The 20,807-nt window shown below is 37.1% G+C and overlaps 2 protein-coding genes across 2 annotated transcripts in view; both read right to left on the reverse strand.

Annotated features, from left to right (window-relative positions):
* The window catches only part of LOC107624854 (elicitor-responsive protein 3-like), a 21,305-nt gene extending 7,143 nt beyond the window's left edge, over positions 1-14,162 (reverse strand). The window contains exon 1 of the mRNA XM_016327319.1: positions 14,064-14,162. Coding sequence (XP_016182805.1) covers positions 14,064-14,130 — 67 coding nt within the window. The 5' untranslated portion in view covers positions 14,131-14,162. The remainder of the gene's footprint in view (positions 1-14,063) is intronic.
* LOC107626797 lies at positions 16,876-17,430 on the reverse strand. Its single transcript, XM_016329697.1, has one exon. The coding sequence runs from the start codon at positions 17,428-17,430 to the stop codon at positions 16,876-16,878; it is 555 nt and encodes a 184-aa protein (XP_016185183.1).

The following is a 20,807-nucleotide window of genomic DNA, read 5'->3' on the forward strand; positions in this document are numbered from 1 at the left end:
AACGGCATTAAACACGTGAGGGAGAAGAGTTTTGCATTTGAATTTAGCCTCAAATTTACCGTCAGATTAATCCTGTGTCTCCAAAATGCAATGTTTCACTAAATAATGTTATCATCAGATCTACTCGCCAGTAAATCCGACGGTAGTGAGAGCACACAAATATCTTTTTTTTCCTCCAAATATTACCGTCGGAACATCAATTCTGACAGTAATATTTTAAGGTGACAAATTTATTGCCAAATTCGATGAAAAATTTGCCGCTAACATTCAACGGTAAATCCGATGGTACTTAGCGTTTTTCTTGTAATGATATAATTTCTAAGTAAGCTTAAAGATAAAAACATGTAAAAAAAGGTTAAAGGTAATATCTCAAATAATTCTTGATATTCTTAATTCAGAGATGCCGAAGCTTGATCCAGATCAGCTAGATGTGTTCTTCATTAGGGAGTACTATAAAAAGCTTGGGTATGATAAGGTGGAACGCTATTGGTGGGTAATTCCAAACATGCCATTGGAGACTGTTCCACCAAAGAAGAAACGAAGAAAGGATAATGAGGGTGTTCTTCGTTTCAACCTCGTACCTCAACTGTTCCACCACCACCAACTGCACTAGCTTCAATTTCTCCACCTGCAGCCACCAATGCTCAAGCTTCAAGTGCTCTTCTACCACCCAATGTTCCAGTTTCAAGTGCTCTTCCACCACCCAATGTTTCAGTTTTAAATACTCCACCACTGACAACTGCTCCTATTGATCCAATGGTTGGTGCATCTGTAGCTACAACTTTTAGGTTGAGTAACTTCCTACGATTTGTACTAATTCCGAAATTCAAACTACCAAGAAAATTCAAGAATTGAACTTATGCGTATAGATGTTTTCTGGTTGTGACATTTTGGTTTTAAACATCGACCTTTAGAGTTTTTGAGTTCCATGTCTATGTTAAGGTGTATATGTTTTGGTTTGAGTTAAATACTTTATGTTGTTTGCAGATTCACTTTCTGGTGACTCTTTTATAAAAAAATATATTAGATTAAAGTAATCAATTACCTAAACTCAACTTATCAGATTCATATCCTCCATCTTTCTCAAAATTTGAGTCATCTATTGAGAGGTTTAATTCTGCTTTATGAACAACTTTTACTTTCTCCTTGTCTGAAGTATTGATAACTTTCTTCTTTCTTTTTTAGATGACTCTACTTCAGATTCATTGATGGATTCTAAAAATCCAGGTGGTAGTTATGGCCTATACAAACTATCCTCTACAAAATCATATGAATCAAATAAGTCACCATTAACCCCAATGACTGGCCTTGCAACTGCCTTCTTACCATCAGATATTGTCATAGATTCTCTCGTCTCCATACTGGGTTTGCCATTGGTACACCTGCCTCCTTTCTGAATTGAGGTTGGAAATGGAGCAATAGAGCATGGGTTAGGTGGCTGTGAAAAAGTGAAAATATTGGTACAAGGAATTTCTATTGTAGAGGATTTCTTGGTGATGGAATTAGGACGTTCTGAAGTAGTTTTGGGTGCGTGGTGGATTGCTAGTTTGGGCAAATTTGAAGGGGATTATAACACCTTATCCTTGAGCTGGATGTTGAATGGGAAGAAGGTGACTTTGCATGGTGATCCTTTTTTAGAGAGAAGTCGAGCTAGTGCAAAAGTGACTTTAAATGCCCCGAGAAATAATGAAGAGGGCTTTCTCGTAACCCCTGTGTTCATTGTCGATTCTACAAAAGCCCAACTATCTGTTTCGTCAGCAACTTTGGCAATTTTGCAGCAATTTAAGGATGTCTTTCAGTCCCCATATGGTCTTCCTCCACAAAGAACTCACGATCATGCTATAGTATTAAAAGACAGTGCAGAGATTCCAAACATTATACCTTACAAATATCCACATTATCAGAAGGCAGAAATGGAAAAAATAATTGATGAAATGCTGCAGATTGGGATTATTCGGCCCAGCACAAGTCCCTTCTCGAGCCCGGTAATTCTGGTAAAGAAAAAGGATGGTGGGTGGAGGTTTTGCGTCGACTATAGGGCCCTCAATAAGATCACGGTGCCGGACAAATTTCCTATTCCTATTATAGAGGAGCTATTGGATGAGCTTAATGGTGCAACAGTGTTTTCCAAATTGGATCTCAAATCCGGATATCATCAAATTCGAATGAAGGAGGAGGATATTCATAAGACAGCTTTTCGCACCCACGATGGCCATTACGAATTCCTTGTAATGCCTTTTGGCCTCACAAACGCTCCATCCATGTTTCAAGCTCTCATGAACACTGTACTTCGTCCGTTTCTCAGAAAATTTGCTCTAATTTTCTTCGATGACATCCTTATTTATAGCAAGGATCTCATTAGCCACAGAGGTCATTTGCAGAATATTTTTGAGGTACTGAGACAGCACAATTTATTGGTAAATAAAAAGAAGTGCTGTTTTGAAGCAACGAGTATTGAGTACCTTGGCCACGTTATTTCTGCCGAAGGGGTGGCGACTGATCCTAAGAAACTCAGAGATATGCTTGACTGGCCTCCACAAAAAGATATTCGCAGCTTGAGGGGTTTCTTGGGCTTAACCGGATATTATCAGCGTTTTGTAAAGGGGTATGGTGCTATTGCTGCTCCTCTCACCCAACTTCTCAAAAAGGACTCTTTTAATTGGGGTAAGGATGCTGAATCTGCTTTTCAAATGCTCAAAACAGCTATGGTTTCAGTGCCAGTTTTAGCCATTCCATGCTTTTCTAAACCCTTCCAGCTGGAAACCGATGCATCCGGAAAGGGAGTGGGTGCTGTCTTGATGCAGGAGGGTCGGCCAATTGCTTTTATGAGCTAAAAACTCTCGAAAACAGCCCAGCAGAAATCTGGCTACGAAAGAGAGTTGATGGCAATTGTTCTAGTTGTTCAAAAGTGGAAACACTATCTCATGAGACAGCAGTTCATGGTTTTTACTGATCAAAAGTCCTTGAAGTTTTTATTAGATCAGCGAGTAGCAGAAAAAGGCCAGCAAAAATGGTTATCCAAGTTACTGGGATACAATTTTGACATTAAATATAAGGCAGGGACAAAAAACAGGGTGGCTGATGTCCTTTCTAGGAAATTTCATTTCTTCTCCCTGTCTTTTTCCATGGCAGCAGAGTGGAATGATATGGAGGCTGAAGTATTGGCTGATGAGAAATTAAATGGGATTATGCAGAAGTTGTTGGTGGGGGAAGAAACTACACCCGGTTTTGCATTAATGAATGGAAAACTCAAATATAAAGGTAGGTTAGTGCTTGCAAAAACCTCTAAATGGATTCCAAAAATTCTGATGTAATTTCATAGCTCCAAGCTGGGAGGGCAGGGAGGCCATTCGGGCTTCTTTAGAACTTACAAGAGGATTTCTGCTATCCTTTACTGGGAGGGTATGAAGGCAGCAGTGATGAACTTTATTAAAGGTTGTGAAATTTATCAGCAGAACAAGCATTCTACCTTGCAACATGCTGGTCTCCTACAGGCGCTGCCAATTCCTTCCAATGTATGGGTTGACATCTCAATGGATTTCATAGGGGGATTACCCAAAGCCAAAGGGATGGATACGATATTTGTGGTGGTGGATCGTATGACTAAATATGCTCATTTCTTCCCATTTTCACATCCCTTTACGGCAAAGGATGTTGCTGTTTTGTTCATTAAGGAAGTGGTACGCCTCCATGGTTTTCCATCGTCAATTGTCTTCGATCGAGACAAAATATTCATGAGTGCTTTCTGGACTGAAGTTTTTAAACAGGCCGGTACTACCTTGAAGATGTCCTCGGCCTATCACCCACAGACCGATGACCAAACTGAGGTGATGAATAAATGCTTAGAAACCTACCTGCGATGCTTAACTGGTGCTAAACCTAAACAATGGCCAACTTGGCTTTCTTGGGCAGAGTTTTGGTATAATACCTCATACCATGGCTCTATTCGGATGACACCTTTTCGAGCTTTATATGGCAGGGAACCTCCAGCTTTATTACGAGGAGGGATGGAATCTTCAGTGGAGGAAGTAAGGGTCTTATTGGAGGAACGAAATCAGATGCTGGATGAAATCCAATTTCAGCTTAATAGGGCTCAGAACAGAATGAGACAAAGTGCAGACAAGAAAAGACGTGATGTGTCTTTTGAAGTAGGAGACTTTGTGTATCTCAAACTTCTGCCATATAGGATGAAATCTTTGGTAGCCAGATCAAATCAGAAGTTGGATGCAAGGTTTTATGGTCCTTTTGAGGTACTAGAAAGGATTGGAGTAGTGGCCTACAGGCTGAAATTACCTGACACCGCAAGAATACACCCTGTTTTTCATATTTCCCAGTTGAAGAAAAGTGTTGGACCTTCCTTACATCCTCAACCATTACCCGAAGCACTCACTGAAGAAGGGGAATTGCTGGTCGAACCTGAACAAGCCATTGCCAGCCGCTACAACAATCAGGGAGATCTTGAGGTCCTTATCAAATGGAAAGAACTGCCAAATTTCGAGAACACTTGGGAGTCAGCAGCAACATTACAGACAACATTTTCCTCTTTCCACCTTGGGGACAAGGTGGCTCTTCATGGGGGGGGTATTGCAACAAACCAAAGAGATCATAGGGATTTAACTCCTTTTAAATATACTTATAAAAGGAGAGGAGAAAAAGTAGCAAACTAAATTTTAAATTCTGAAACTCCACATCTTTAGAATAGTAGTTATAGGATTAGATATTATAAATAGGAAGGCTGGAAAAGCTAGTAGGTAGGAAATAAGTGGAGTGAAAATCTAGAGGGAGAGAATTGACCTCTCGAAAGTCAATTATTCTTGTTTTTTTCTTTCATTTAAATCTCTAATATTATTCTGTCAGTGGGGTAATTATCACATCGATAATTCCTTCCTCTATTCAGTTATTCTGTTCTTTCCTTCTACCCTTATCTTCTACACTCAATTCTGCCATAACGGTAAGGATACTAGAGAAACCGTAACAATTGGTATCAGAGCGGTCGATCTGGGCTTCTTCCTGTGAATGGTTTCCACACGCAGCGGAGGTGCGATGGAGGATCGGGTTGAGAGTCTGGAGAAACAGTTGAATGAGTTTCGATATGAACAAAATAGAATAATGGACACGATGACGCAAAGGGCAGATGGATGAATTAGTGATGCGAATCCCACAACAGGATTCGAGCAGTGGGAACTCGCGCATCAACGATCCGGGTGGAGGGCGTCAGCAAGATCCAACTCCAAACAGGGGTGATCTCAATCGCAGAGTGTATATTCCTTCGTTTGATGGCTCGGATGCGAGCGGGTGGTTGGTTCGAATGGATCGTTATTTTCGCATATCAAGGATTCAGGTAGAAGAGAAACTCGAGTACGCCGTGCTTGCACTTCATGGGGAAGCTTTAACGTGGTTTGAATGGTGGGAGTCTCAATCCAACTTCCCTTCATGGATTCGTTTTAAACAAGATTTGCTCAAACGATTTAAGCCAGGTGCAGATGCGAATCCTCTAGCAAATCTTGTTTAAAACGAATCCATTCAACATATTGCTCTCTAGATGTAACAACTTCTTCTCCAAATCAGCTAGTCTCTGTTTCACTATTTTCTTCCCAAGATACACTTTCAGATTATCAACCTCATTCTTAGTCATGAGCTTGTCTTTGCCTCCTATTGTTGTAATATGGTCATCTAGCCATAAGAAGAACTTGCGATGACTGGAATTTTTCAACTGCATGTTCATCATCAGAACGAAAATCTTATGAAAAAAATTCGTATAATAAATATGAATGACATTGTTGTTTTGGTGTCATATGTTGACCATGTCCTTTAGATCCTAATCTTCTTCAACCTCCTCATACCAAACTCCAATCCTTTTTTAGGGTCCAAAAGCTAGCATGCATCAGCTTTATTATATTCGACATCCTTGTAGTAACCAGTGACAACAAAAACATTAAGGTAATCTTCATCAACTCTAAGTCATTCATCGGTGAGACTAGATGTGTACACAACATTCTTATTAGGAGGTTGTGTCTCAAACCTTCTTCTATGGTAAAAAATGAGTCTCAATCGATTATTCATACTAAAAAGCATAAAAAAAAATAAACTAGCATTCATCACTACAGAAACAAAAAGAAATTACAAAAATCCCTAAACAATCACTAAATAAAAATGCACTTCAACAACCATAACAATATACATCTTAAGCTTAACTAACACGTGCATTTATCCTACCATATCAGATTTTGACCACAAAAATAATTGTAATGATCACAGTAAGGTATAAAATAGAAACCCTAAATCCTAGAAGACACAGATAAATAAAATAGATAGGAGATAATATTAAAAAAAGAACAATGCATGCACCCTAACACAAAATTATTCAATCATCACTCAGATATCAAGTACATAGTTCAAACATGTAAGTGACAAAAAATCTAAACCCTAACCTTTCACCTTTAAAAATGCTCGAGTGCAATGGCCAATGAGACCGACGGGGACGTAAAAACCATGAAAATAACAAAGTCTAATTTATAATTTTTTTTCTTATATTTATAATTTTCTTAATAAAATAGAAAATGTAAGAATTAAATAGAAATGTTCAAATAGAGTTTTTAAGTACCAGACTCTACAAGATCTTGAATAAACATTGTACATATAATACTTGGATAATGATAAAAGAAGTGTTTATCTATATAACACCATTTGATCTAACCACGCACCATGCAGATTTTGTTCTCTGTTAAGCTGTATTTTATGTGAAATTTGATGGTAAGTTTATACCATGCATGGTGCCATGAACACTAAAGGTAATGATCCATAACAAGGATATTAGCTTAGTTGTTTTGGTTGATTAAAGTGTTCCTATTTTTATTGTTTTGTTAACTGTATAAATAATGTAATCCCTTAACAATCTCTGATTGGTTCATTCCTCTTCAGTCTTCACCATGACATCATGTTAATGGCAAAATTAGGCAAAAGGGAGAAATGTTACCGCTTGCATAGTGATGAAGAATCTAATATGGTTGCTAAATTCTAACTATAGCATTCATGTCCTAGAAGGAAAAATAAAAAATTCAGAAGCGTTTTAATGAAATTTTATTAACTGAATTAATTATTAATCAACATCTTGTTAGTTTTATCAAATATATTTTATTTTTCTAGATATTACATTAGTTTTAATTTATTATGGTTAGTTTCGATAGTGGTAACAAAAAAACAGCCAGAATTTGCTTTATTTAGCATTAATTAATTGTCGTAACAATTAATGAATGCTAAATAAGGCAAGTTATGGCTGTTTTTGGCTGATTTTCTTTCCACCAAACATTTCCGGTAACAAAATAAAGTTGTGAAATTGGAGAGGAGAATAATACTTAATTAAGAGAAAAGGATAAATTAATTCTTGAACTTTTAATTTGTGGACAAATTCGTCTCTAAAGATTGAAAAATATAAAATCACCTATCACCATTCAAAATGCATGACGGATGGGTCTTTCCGTGCAAAGTGCTCTCTCAAACGTAACAGAGACATCTTATGTGGCGCTTATTTGGTGTGTTATGTGCCTATATGTCGATACGGTGTCATTGAGGAAGCTTTGTGAGTCCGTTGTGAAAAAGGTTTGGGACAAATAGGTCCCTATCACTTAAAAGTCCATCGTTTTAGAAAATTGAGTGTAGTCCCTACATTTAAACGCAATTCCAAATAAGCCCATATGAATTCCACACAATTACTTGATGCCCTAACACACATCTGTAATCTTTTTTCTCTAAAAAATACAACGATTGATCTTCTCCGTGTTGTCGTTTTCGTGTAAAGTAGCACCAGTGAAGCTTCGTTGGTGTAGTTTAGGGTGTTATGTATGCTGGTAAGTACCTTTATTTCGAAACTTATTGTATTTGTTCTTCCTAATGTTCTTTGTTATGCATGTCATAGGTTGGTGTTTCTAGGTAATGTAGTTAGTGAGGGACATGGAAGATGCGTTATGTGGGGTTTAGGTAAGTGCTGATTTAATAATGTTTAAGGCTAATCCTGATAGATAAGTTTGGTTCGGTGTTAACTATCTGGATTTTTTGTGATGAACAATATTGCATATGGATGATGTTTTTGTTGTTCCTATTTTTCATTATGGGGGCTACTTTTCAAGGATTCCTACTGGTGAGTTAGTTTATCTACATGGTAAAATTGAGAGGTTCCTACAAATAGACTTGGATTTTGTAAATTTCGGTAATTTAATAATATTGTTCAAAGGACTGGGATATCAAGCATACAAGGAGGAATACTGGCATGATCCAAAGAGTAAGGATATAGAGTCAGGGTTGCATGTACTGAGGGGAGATACAAGAATCAACTAAATACAGAAAAATAAAGACACTGATAAGTTCTATATTTTTTTCGATTATCCTATTGATGATCCTAAGCTTGCAGAGGGTGTTGGTAAGGAAAATGCTAAGGTAGAGGAAGATGTCGTTCAAATTGAAGTGGAGAAATTGGATCACTCGTTATCTGATCATGATAGTTATGAGAGTGCGAAGGATGAGCTGTATGCACCTCCACCTCCTGGTTGTGAAAGTAACAGTGAGAATAATGAAGATGGTGCCTGTAAGACTATAGCTACCAAGGGAAGAGGAAACAAGTGCCTGATTCCTCTAAGAGAATGACCCAACCCAAGAAACAACTAAAAAACAAGCAAGACGTGTGTCTTAGAGGATAAAGTCTAATGCAAGAAAGAATGGGCTTGCTAATGAGCCCGACACAGGTGGGTCTGCAAGACAGCCCAATAGAGCTAAGTCTGCAAGGGAGCCCAATAGAACTAGGGTTGCAAGGCCAACAACTCTAGACTATGTTAGTGATATAAACACAGATCATGATGACATTGTATGGGAGTATGAATCTAAGGAGGTGCATACACCTGTTTCATCCGAGGATGAGAGAAACAAACATCATTAGCCTAAGTTCAATGACCAGTATAGTTTCAGAGAAGGAAAATTTGAGCTTGTTACAAGATTTGTTATAATTGAGAGGTTCAAAGAGGTTGTAAAAGATACCTTTATTGCTGAAGGCAGGAAGTTGGCTTGGATCAAGAATGATAGAGAAAGAGTTAGGGTTGGGTGCAAGGATGAAGATTGTCCTTGAATTTTCCATTTGTCTTTCAATAAGCAATTACAATGTTTTCAAGTGAAAACATATAGAAATGAACACACTTGTGCTAGGGACCTGGGAAGTAATGTAACTGATCAACAAGAAGGTGGAGAAAAGGATGCTAACACACCCATATATGACCACTCATGAATCTATTAATTTTTTGAGAGAAGACTTTGACCTTATTACGCATTCGAAGATAGTGTATAGAGCTGTAAAGGAGGAAAGAGAGAGGATGATGGGCAATGAAAGGGAACCATATGACAAATTGAGAGACTATTTATTGGAGATACACAGAAATAATCCTAGATCTTCTGCATTGCAAAACATAATTCCTCAACCACAAGCACCCCCAACATTTGACAAATCATATGTTTATTTCAAGGCCTGCAAACTCGGATTTAAGAGTGGCTGCAGACCACTGCTTCACCTGGATGGAGCATTTCTTAAAACCTATCATGGGGGTAACAACTCTCGGTCGTCGCACAGGATGCTAACAACCAGTTCTATGTGGTTGCATATGCAGTTGCAAGATCTGAATCAAAAGAATCATGGAAGTGGTTCCTAACACTTTTACAAGAGGATCTTGGTGATGTGAGCAACCATGGTTAAAATTTTATGTCAGACAGAAGGTTAGTTCCTTTTTGTTAATTCTTCTATGTTATGTGAGTCTTTGTGTGAATTGTATTTGTTGTAAACTTGACAAATTGAGGATTGTTTCAATTTTATTAGGGTATGCTACCTGCATTGAAAGCGGTAATGCCTCATGCACATGTCAGAAATTGTGTCATGCACATGTGGAAGAATTTTATCAACTGATTTAAAGATTTGTATATCAGAGAAATAATGTAGGATTGTACAAGATGCACTACTGTCCCAGAATTCAAATTAACCATGGAAAGATTGAAAGAAGTTAACAAGGATGCTTGGGCCTACCTCATGAAGTTTGATCCTGCTACTTAGGTTAGAGACTACTTCAGCCATGGTTCGAAGGTCGACAACCTAACAAACAACATGTGCGAGCCTTTCAATGCAAAGGTGGTGAAGTATAGATGCAAACCAATACTCACAATATGTGAGGAATTGCAGTGCTATATCATGCGGTGAATGGTTCAACACAAAAAATGCTAGGGACTCATGAAGGAAAACTTGTGCCAATACAAGAGAAAAGGTTGAAAAGGCTCATCAAACCAAGCAACAAATGGAATGCAGAGTGGATTGGTGATAACAGGCACAAATATTTTGAAGCGACGTACAAGGACTCTAAAGTGGATGTGGATCTGATCAAGCATAGCTGCTCATATAACAGATGACAACTCACTGGTCAATCTTACTGTTAATTATGCTGTGAATTTTATTGTTTATGTGTCTGTTTGATATTTTCATTGCTTATGCTATTTTATTGTTGTCTTGTTGTAAAGGAATGTCGTGCATTCATGCTATAGCTGCAATTAGGAAAAGACATGATAATACTGAAGATTATGTGCATCCATGGCTATGTATGGAGTTTATTAAAAAGACTTACGAACACTGCATCTAGCCAGTAACAAGTGAAGAATACTGGACAAGGTCTAAGTATACTAGACCTACTCCACCTATGTTAAAAAGGCCAATTGATTGTTCCAAGATCCATAATAGATAGAAAGATCCAGTTAAAGTTGTCATTGAGGGTGACAAGTTAAAGAGGAGTTTCTATGTCACATGTAGCAAGTATGGTGAAAGGGGACATAACAACAAGTCTTGCAAAGGGGCACCATTTAACCCAAATTGGAAGTCAAAGACTAAAAGCCAAAGAAGAATGCCACTAAATGCCTTTCATTTGTGGTGCTTCCATTGTCACAATCAATCCCCTAGGGAGAGGTAGTTTATAGTTACTTAGGGATGTGACTGTCCCCCTGATAATAACTTCAGGGGTTTAGTTGTTCATTTAAAATTTACTAAGGATTTTATTTGTCTTGTCAGTAATTCATTAGGAATTTATACATCAAAATTTATTATATGCTTCATTAACACTCTTGTAAGTTGTAACTAAATGGCATTTTAGATTGGGAAGCAGAGTAACCCTGATGCAACCAACCCTCCTCATGTTGACTAGAATTTTACTGACCATTTATTTACTAATGAGGTAACCTCTCATAGACTTTGTTGACTTTTATTTGTTATTTTCGAGACATTCACAATTCTTTCAAACTTGCTGTAGGGTAACCCAAATGCAATCTCTGCACCAAAGTCTGAGCAAGCATCTGCTGTGTGAGGCACATCAGTAGCAGTGTCCGCAGCATCATCAAGGCCTACACAAGCACCATTTAGCCCTCCAACCCAGTCTTCATCACGACCAACTCCTAAGCCGTTTAGACCTAAGCAATCCATAAGGAGAAGCCTCTAGCAAAAAAAAAAACCTCTCCATCTGGACCACCTATCCCGCCTGAACAGCATCCACCCTCTCTATATCAACCAACTATATCAAGAGCCTCTCCATAGACTTTGGCATCAGCAGAAAAAGCAACTTAGTGGTCATTCAAGTTCATCTCCACTCTTGGACTCAACAAGCCTAGCAATTAACACTATTAGTGTAGAAATTTAGCAAGCAACTCTTTTTGGAAACAATGTGATTGTATAACTCTCAGACTTCAGTTATGTTTTATTTTGGCAGACTACATGTTTAGACTTCTTTTATGACATTGACATCTCTTTTCATGAGATTAATATATGCTTCTACTTGTCTAATCATATGTGTGAAGATTATGCCATTAACTTACTTAGTTTAATAGCTTCATACACATTTTTCATCACTTTGCTGGATATAACATCATTTAATACATTACTTTTGTTTGAAAAAGATACAACTCATGGTAACTAATCCCATACCTCATTACAGCATTTTTTCTGACCTACTGTTTAACTTTTCAACTAATTTTGGCAATAATGAAAGAAAAAATTATACTAAACATTACAACAACAATCCAATACACATTAATATATTGCTCTCTAGATGCAACAACTTCTTCTCCAAATCAGCTAGTCTCTGTTTCACTATTTTCTTCTCAAGATACACTTTTAGATTATCAACCTCATTCTTAGTCATGAGCTTGTCTTTGCCTCCTATTGTTGTAACATGGTCATCTAGCCATAAGAAGAACTTGTAATGACTGGGATTTTTCAACTGCATGTTCATCATCAGAACGAAAATCTTATAAAGAAAATCCGTATAATCAAAATCAATAAAACAAAATCACCAACTTACCTTAAAGAGTGGCCATCCAAAGAACAATATGTTGGTGGTTTGTCACCATCTTCGATTTGTACAATATAGCATACACTCCACATTTACACGTCGGAATAATCTCGTCTTTTTCCTCTCTACTTTTCACGCATTTAATGGTTGAGGGCAGCGGAACTCGTCTTGTCCTGGATGAAACTCCTTCACTGGCCATGGAACACTGCACAATACCACTCTCAAGCTCTCACAGAAACTACAACAGCAATGGCGATTGAGTTCAATTTGAAGATTTCGGGCATATAAGCAAAACAATAACGTTTTTTCAGCCAGAGACAAATTCGTCTCTAAACATCAGTTGAGTTTTACACCTGTACATCATAACAGTGAAGTCCCCAATCAATACTAAATAAGCGCTATATAAACTATCTCTGTTACGTTTAAAGGAGCACTTTATATATGAGGATTCATCCGTCATGTGTTTTAAACGGTAAGAGACGATTTTATATTTTTCAATCTTTAGGACAATTTTATCCACGAATTAAAAGTTCTCAGACTACTTTGTCCTTTTCCTATTAATTAAGCTCACTTGGCCTCTCCAAAAAAATCATCTTGAGTTAAAGTATCTTTGTCCATTATTTTTAAATAAAGTTGAGAGTCAGAGTCAAAAACGGTGAAGAGAAAAGTCTCATTTCATTGTGGATTAGATCCTGCACCTGACCATGATAAATCATAAATGATCATTTTTAATTTTTAACCTAACAATAAGCGTTTGATTAAGAAGAAAAAAAAAAGGTAAAGAAGCAAGTAAAAATTTGAAGTTAAAAATTTGCACCTTTCACCACAGTGCTTCTATGCTCTTGTGACCGATAATTGAGAATGACATAAGGATCTATATAATCTGGTTATTGAGAAATAAGAATCACCCCATTAGAGGATAATAACCCTTACTATACTCTTAAATTGATCGATTAGAATATGCTCATTAAAACTAGCTAGCTCGATTAGCATTTAGGGTTAGGGATATTCAAATTTAAACCGATTCAAATTAAATTGTTCATCTGATTTAATCCAAATCAAAAACCGATTAAAATTGCACTAATTTGGATTTGATTGGATTCTATTTTTTGCAAACCGCTGGATCGAATTGGATTTCGAATTTACTTTTTACAACCGATCCAATCCAATCCAAATCGCACAATGTACTATAATATTAATATTTTATTATTATATTTACAATTATACTTATAACATGTTTAATCCAATTCAATCCAAACCGCTTGAAATTTGATCGGATCGGATCGAATTTTTTTTCATCCAATCCAAACCGCACCGCAACTAAAATTAGTGATCAAATCGGATGGGTTTTTTAACAATAACAAAAATCTAGTGATTTACCTGATCAAACTATGGCCTAATAAGTAATAATAAATATCAAGTTGATTGAATAATAGACAAATTTATTTATTTTCTTGAGTCGAAATAATCGAATTTTTTATGATAATATTCAGATATTTAAAAAAATATAGTCATCTAGTTTAAAAAATCATTGATCAGAAAACTATTTTAAAAAAAAAAAATATTTTGATGAATTCATGATAAATTGAGTGATATATTGATGAAGTCATATCCAAATTCACAGAACATGTCAAATGTTGCCACCAACAATATACAAGAAGATATGAGTACAAAATCTTGAAGAAAAGATGCTTTTATATTTCTTACTCAGAAAATCATTGTTGTCTATGCCTTTGGCACTGATCAGAATAACTTCAAATGTTCCACGAGGCATCTTTTTATGTCTTTGAAAAGAGATTTAATTTCAACAAAATAATCGCCAACTCACTCTTATTTTGATTACATTAATATTTGGATTATGTATTACATTCAAGGATTTTGTTTTCCTTTCTAATTGATTCATTTTTTCTTTTCTTTATGTTTTCAGATTCCATAATAACTCTGTTGGCTGTTGCCATATAAGGCTTTTTTTCCCCAAAACCTAAATGCAAAACTTGTGTCTTACATTTTCTTATTCTTACATAAAATAAAACATAAAAATAAAAAGTTTAAATAAATTGTTTTTTTTTTTAACGAAAGCTCAACACAACAAGTGGAGCATAAAGACCACCAGCATAGTATGAGACTAAAAACTAAAAATAAATAACAGAACAAACGAAAATGTAGATACCCTTTTGTCATCTCCGGCATTGCCATCAACAACAGAAAGGGTCAGCACCTAACCACTCATTGTAGCTCAAAGCAGACATGTTGATGATCTCCTCAACCCCTTTTCCTTTGTTCTGAAAAATCCTGCGGTTCCGTTCCAACCATAAGTTTCAAATGATCGTGCAGAAACACACCACCATCTCTTGCACTCCTGTTTTGTATTTGAGTTCTCAGTCCAACTCTGGAAGTGGTCTTTTACTGCATCTGGACAAGCCCATTGCATTCCAACATATGATAACCAAGCACACCATACCTGCCAAGCAAAGCTACAACCAAGAAATATGTGGTGGCCATATTCTACACTACTATTACATAACACACATAAAGTATCTTGTTGGTGAATGATCCCAAGCCGACTCAGTCTCTCCTTCATATTAACCCTGCCAACCAAGAAAAACCAGACAAACAACTCTACTTTGGGTGGGACAAGGCCTTTCCAAATGCTCCTAGTAAAGCTGTAACTATGTATATCCTCTGGAGCCATTTCCACCTGCAACACCTGCACAAATGAGTTAATAGAGAAAATTTCTTGTTTATCATACTTCCATACAACTCTATCCTCTCTTCCAAGGTCAAGTTTGACCAGCCTCAGAGTGTGGTGAAGCTGGTTCACTAGATCCAACTCCCATTGAAACAATTCTCTCATCCACTGAAAATTCCATTTCCACTCTAGCCCATCCCAAAACCCACAATCCTCTATCATTGATCCTATTTTGTTTGAAACCGAGAATAGTCTTGAAAAACGGTCTTTCAAAGAACCTCCCTGAATCCAGACATCCTCCCAAAATCGAGTTTGTCTCCCATCACCCACCTCCATAGACAACCCAGTAAGCATTTTTTGTCGGACTTCTTGACTCTTGAACTGTAACTGACAGATATCCTTCCACGGACCACCTCGGATAGGTAGTTCTTGAGAGGACAGTGGATCATTTGGGTTCAGGTTGTTACAGGAACATACTACCTTCTTCCATAGAGGACACTCCTCTTTAGAGAACCTCCACCACCATTTAAACAGAAGAGCTGAATTTTTTATCATAGCATCCCCAACCCCCAATCCACCTAACTTCTTAGGGGCCTGAACCACTTCCCACTTAACCAAAGCCATACCACCCTTTCCATCCTCTTTATTCCATAGAAATCTTCTCTGCAATGAAATCAGTTTTTCTGCACTCTGCAAGGAAATCAGTTTCTCTGCAACAATCTTTGGCATCTTATAGAGGCTCAGATAATAAACCGGTAGGCTATTTAACACAGATTTGATAAGTACCAGCTTACCGGCCTTATTGAGGATCTTGGCCTTCCAAAGACTAAGCTTCTCCTCCACTTTGTCTATTACTGGCTTCCACGTCTTCACCAGCCTTGGGTTTGCTCCTAGCAAGATTCTAAGATATTTAACAGGTAGATTGGCTTGCTTACAGCCCAACATACCACACATACGTTGTACCCATTGCTCATCGCAGTTAACAAGAATCAAGCTAGATTTATCAAAGTTAATGCTTAGACCTGACATCAACTGAAAGCATCTAAGCAACCTCCTATTGTTCTTGATTGTGTCTTCCTCCGGAGGGCAGAACAAAATAGTATCATCTGCAAACTATAGATGTGATAACTCAATATGATCTCTCCCAACCATCAACGGTGATATGCGTCCGTTTCTCACAGCTTCTCCAATCATCCTATGTAGGACATCAACAACAAGTACAAAGAGAAATGGGGACAGAGGGTCCCCTTGTCTCAGACCCCTTTCCATCTTGAATGGCTTGGATGGCGAGCCGTTTATCAACATTGACATAGAGCACGTGCTAATACACTCCATTACCCAACCCCTCCATCTTCGACCAAAACCCATCTTCTGCAATACAAGGTCTACAAAACTCCACTTGACTCTGTCGTATGCTTTCTGGAAGTCCAACTTTATTATTTCCGCTTTCCTCTTCCTTTGTTTGATCCACTGAACTGTTTCACATGCGATTAGAGCCCCGTCATGAATCTTCCGACCCTTCACAAAAGCACTATGCGTCTCGCCTACTAACCCTGACATAACCCCTCTCATTCTCCTAACCAGCATCTTCGAGATTACCTTATAAACACACCTCACCATGGTAATTGGACGCAGATCTTTGATTTCCTTAGCACCAGTAAACTTGGGGGCCAACGCCACCCATGTGACATTAGCATCAGGCGGCAACCTTGAAGATTGGAAGAAACCCAACACCGTTGCCGTGAAGTCCGAGCCTATATCATTCCAACACTTCTTTATGAAGTTCATGTTGTAGCCGTCACATCCTGGGGCCTTGGACGAATCACAATCTCACACTGCCTCTTTAATCTCCTCAGGTGACGGTAGCACCTCTAGAGCAAGAGAATCCTCCTCGCTGATCCTTTCCACCAGCCCATCTCTGAATCCCACCTCAAGGGACCTCTCTTGATGATATAATTCTTTGTAAAACTCCCTGATGGCAATTTTAATCCTAACTTGATTCCTTATCAATCTGCCATTAATAACTAGTGTATCAATCCTGTTACTTCTCCGTCTTGCCGAAGCTAAGTTATGAAAGTATCTCGTATTTTTATCCATGTTCCTTGCAAGCCTCGACCTTGACATCTGCTTCCAATGTAATTTTTTCCTCACATACCATTTCTCACAGCATTTAACTAATGCCTTCCTTCTTGCTTCCACTGTCTCATCATAGCTCCCATTGCTGACCATGTCATCAAGCTTCTGAATCTCTTCCTCAAACTTCAATATTTTCCTGTCCATATCACCAAAGTTTTCTCTGTGCCATCTCCCCAAAGGAACCGTCAATGCCTTCAGTTTATCAGTGAATTGTATCTCTCCCAGCCCTCTCCATTCCTCCTTGACCATCCTTAGAAACCCTTCATGAGTAAACCACGAATCCAAACTTCGAAACGGCCTCGGTCCAACTCTTAGTCTCTTCTCTTCCACTATGATAGGGCAGTGATCTAACAACCCCGTGGCCCACCTCGCAAACGAGTCTCCAAAAATGCCTCAAGCCATTCCAAACTAACCAAAGCTCTGTCAATACGACTGCATGACTGTCCTCTGAACCATGTAAACTTTCTGTCTGAAATTGGCAGGTCCACCAAACCCATGTCATGTACCCAATCCTTATAGTCATGTGCCGACAAAGGTAAGCTTTCTAGACCTTGCCTTTCTTCTACTTGTCCAATCTCATTAAAGTCCCCCAGAAAACAACAGGCGCCTGGACATAACCCAGCCATGTAACTCAGCTCCTCCCACACAACACGCTTCTCATCTCTATTGTGAGCACCATAAACCAAGAAGAACGCACAGTTAACAGACTTCTCTGACAGTACCCCTTCAACACACAGCCATCGCTCACCTTTATAGCAATTTCGCATTTTAAAGAAGCCATCATCCCACATTAATAACAGACCACCAGAGGCACCATCAGACTCCACATATTCCCATCCCGCGCTTTCGCTCCCCCAAATTTTCGATACATCAAACCTTGTCACTAACTATCTTTTAGTCTCTACCAAACCTAACATATCCAACCTATATTTCCTCTTAAGTTCTTTCACCATTCTCAACTTCCCATCACCCTTTAACCCCCTAATATTCCATGAACTAATAATCATTTTGAAATATAATTACACACCTTTTTGGGATTTTTTTGGTCTTCTTCGTCTTGCTTTAGCCTTCTGTTTTGCCAGTCTTCTTTTTCGAGCAATCTCTTCGTTCTGTTCTTGGAGGATAGCCATGATGTCTTCTTCTTCATTAAGCAACAATGCTCCAAATTCTTTTGCTAGCTCCCATGTCTTCCGATTTTCTACCATTTGTTCATCCAAACTTACATACTCATTACTACTGTCCTCATCATCATTGGCGTGTCTTTGTTCCCCTTTATGGTTACCTCTATCACCGTACCCCTCCTCCATATTCTGAACCAGTATATTCCTGTCACTGGACAAATCAATTCCCAAGCCTGACTTCCTTGAACTTGCCTTACCACCAACAACTGTTGCATGATAATCACCGTTACTATACCCGTTCCCCTCCTGTCCCCGTTGAACCTCCTCCGGACCCGTCACAGTCCCCTCCTCCCTGGCAGCGCGTTCATCCACCCCATAAGCCCTTGCCCGTGTCGCTTCATCACCTCCTGCAACCTTCCTTTCACCGGCGATGCCACCCGTACCCGGCGCACAACCAGCAGGCATCTGGGCGCCGTCTCCTTCACTCAAGCTCCGCCTCGAGGACGTCCCACCGACAGGCGCTGTGCAACCTTCGTCTTCCTTTGTTAATCCTTCTAAAACATATTTTTCAGGTTTTGATCACAGTAAAACATTTTTGTCTAGTCTTTGTAAATCTAAATTTTTTTTGTTTTGATTATTACTATTAATTATTCTATTGAATGTTGACGTACTACATTAAATATTATTATCCTGTCAAAATTTAAAAAAAAAATAAAAATAAGAAAAATTAGGATGATGATGATGATTAAGATGATGTAAAGAGGAGTAAATTTGGTAAAAAGAATTGGACCAAAAGGTAATTGTAAAAAAATTAACTCTAAGAATAAAATTAAAATTTAATTGAAACGATATAAGTTGATTGTCAAAAAATTAACTAAAAGTAAAATTAAAACCTAATTGAAATCTTAGGAATAAAAAGCTAAGTATACTTTACCCGTCATAGAATGCACTTGAACCTCATCTACTAAACAAAGGATGAGTTCAAGATTGCATTTTAGAAGGATTCTTGTGTTTTAACTTTTAAGTTGACATTTTATATTTTATAAATTAAAAAGATGATGTATTTATATTTCTTACTTTTAAAATTGAAAAGTATAATAGAAACTTGGTTTATTCTTAGGTGCTCTTTAATTTATTAAGTAAGTATTATTGAATTCCCTGCTAATTAAATAAATTTTGGCTTTTTATTTATTATATTTTTCTCATATTTAGAGTTTAGAATTTAGGATTTATGATTTTAAATTTAGGATATAGATTCAGAATTTAGGGTTTAGAATTTAAGATTTAGAATTTAGATTTAAGATTTAAAATTTAAATTTTAAAATTCAAAAAATACTACCTTCCTCACTTATTCCAAAATGCATTAGCATTGGTCAATAGACTTACATATTAATAAATTAATATATTCAGTTATTCACTTATTCTTGACTTTTCTTTTAAAAAAAGAATTTATTAATCAAGTGCTGTAATTTTTTCAAAGATTTATTCAATAATTTTACTTAAAAATTTATAAATGCATAAAAGATATTCACAAAGACGTGGTAGTTTTTTTCTTTAAAATCTTATAAATGAATTGTAAAATTCTTCAAACTATTTTCCATGATTGGTAGTTTGTGGTAGAAATGCCATTAGATATCATGGGAGGGGTATCTCTTTCCCATTCTTTATTTCTGTTTAAAAAAGTATGTTCCGTTTCCACCTTATTTCCATCACAGATCTCCATTTAATTGCTTTTGGGTGGAAGACTGGCAACTATCCATATATTACTTTTATTTAAAAAAAAGTAAAAACTCAGGTGCAGTCGACTTCACGTGAAGTTGATAGTTGAGAGTCGTTAGAAAGTTTGATTGATTTGACTAAATTTTTATCTAACGACTCTCAGCTATCAACTTCACGTGAAGTCAACTGCACCTGAGTTTTCACCTTAAAAAAATTTAACAAAAAACTATAACATAATTCATTAAACATTCAACCAAATTTAACATAATGTAGCACAATCCAAACACAATTTAGCATAATCTAACATATACATTAAATATCCAACATACATATTACATATAAAGAAGGACATTTTGCAGAAATTTAGTGTATCTCCATGAGACAGGTACTTTTGCGCTCGGCTCTTTTTCTATTTGTTCGTTGGAACAAGTCTTCGTTCCCATAAGAATTTTGTGTCTCTCCATTTATCTCATTGTGGATGGGTAATCTATGTGGAACTTTTTGTTTTTATCATAACTAATGAGTGGTGAATTGGATCTTCGCTTAAAATAATGAACCATAAACCTGGGAAAGATATATAGATATTAAAGGTTACCACATTCAATATTTGACAATTTGTTTTAAATTTCTGTCTATGTTTTGGTTTTTAAAAATATTATTTGTACATTAAAATTAGCTACCAAAATTAGTTATTATATATTTATGTATAAATATATATATTATTTAATTCATTTTTAATGTATATTTTATCTTTTAACATATTTTATAAGAGAAGTTTTTTGGTAG

This window comes from Arachis ipaensis, chromosome B02, assembly GCF_000816755.2.
Source record: "Arachis ipaensis cultivar K30076 chromosome B02, Araip1.1, whole genome shotgun sequence".
In the NCBI taxonomy this organism is placed as follows: Eukaryota; Viridiplantae; Streptophyta; class Magnoliopsida; order Fabales; family Fabaceae; genus Arachis; species Arachis ipaensis.

Bases quoted from the DNA above. Each gene is read 5' to 3' on its own strand.
- LOC107626797 (XM_016329697.1), bottom strand. From the start codon at position 17,430: ATGGTCAAGGAGGAATGGAGAGGGCTGGGAGAGATACAATTCACTGAT.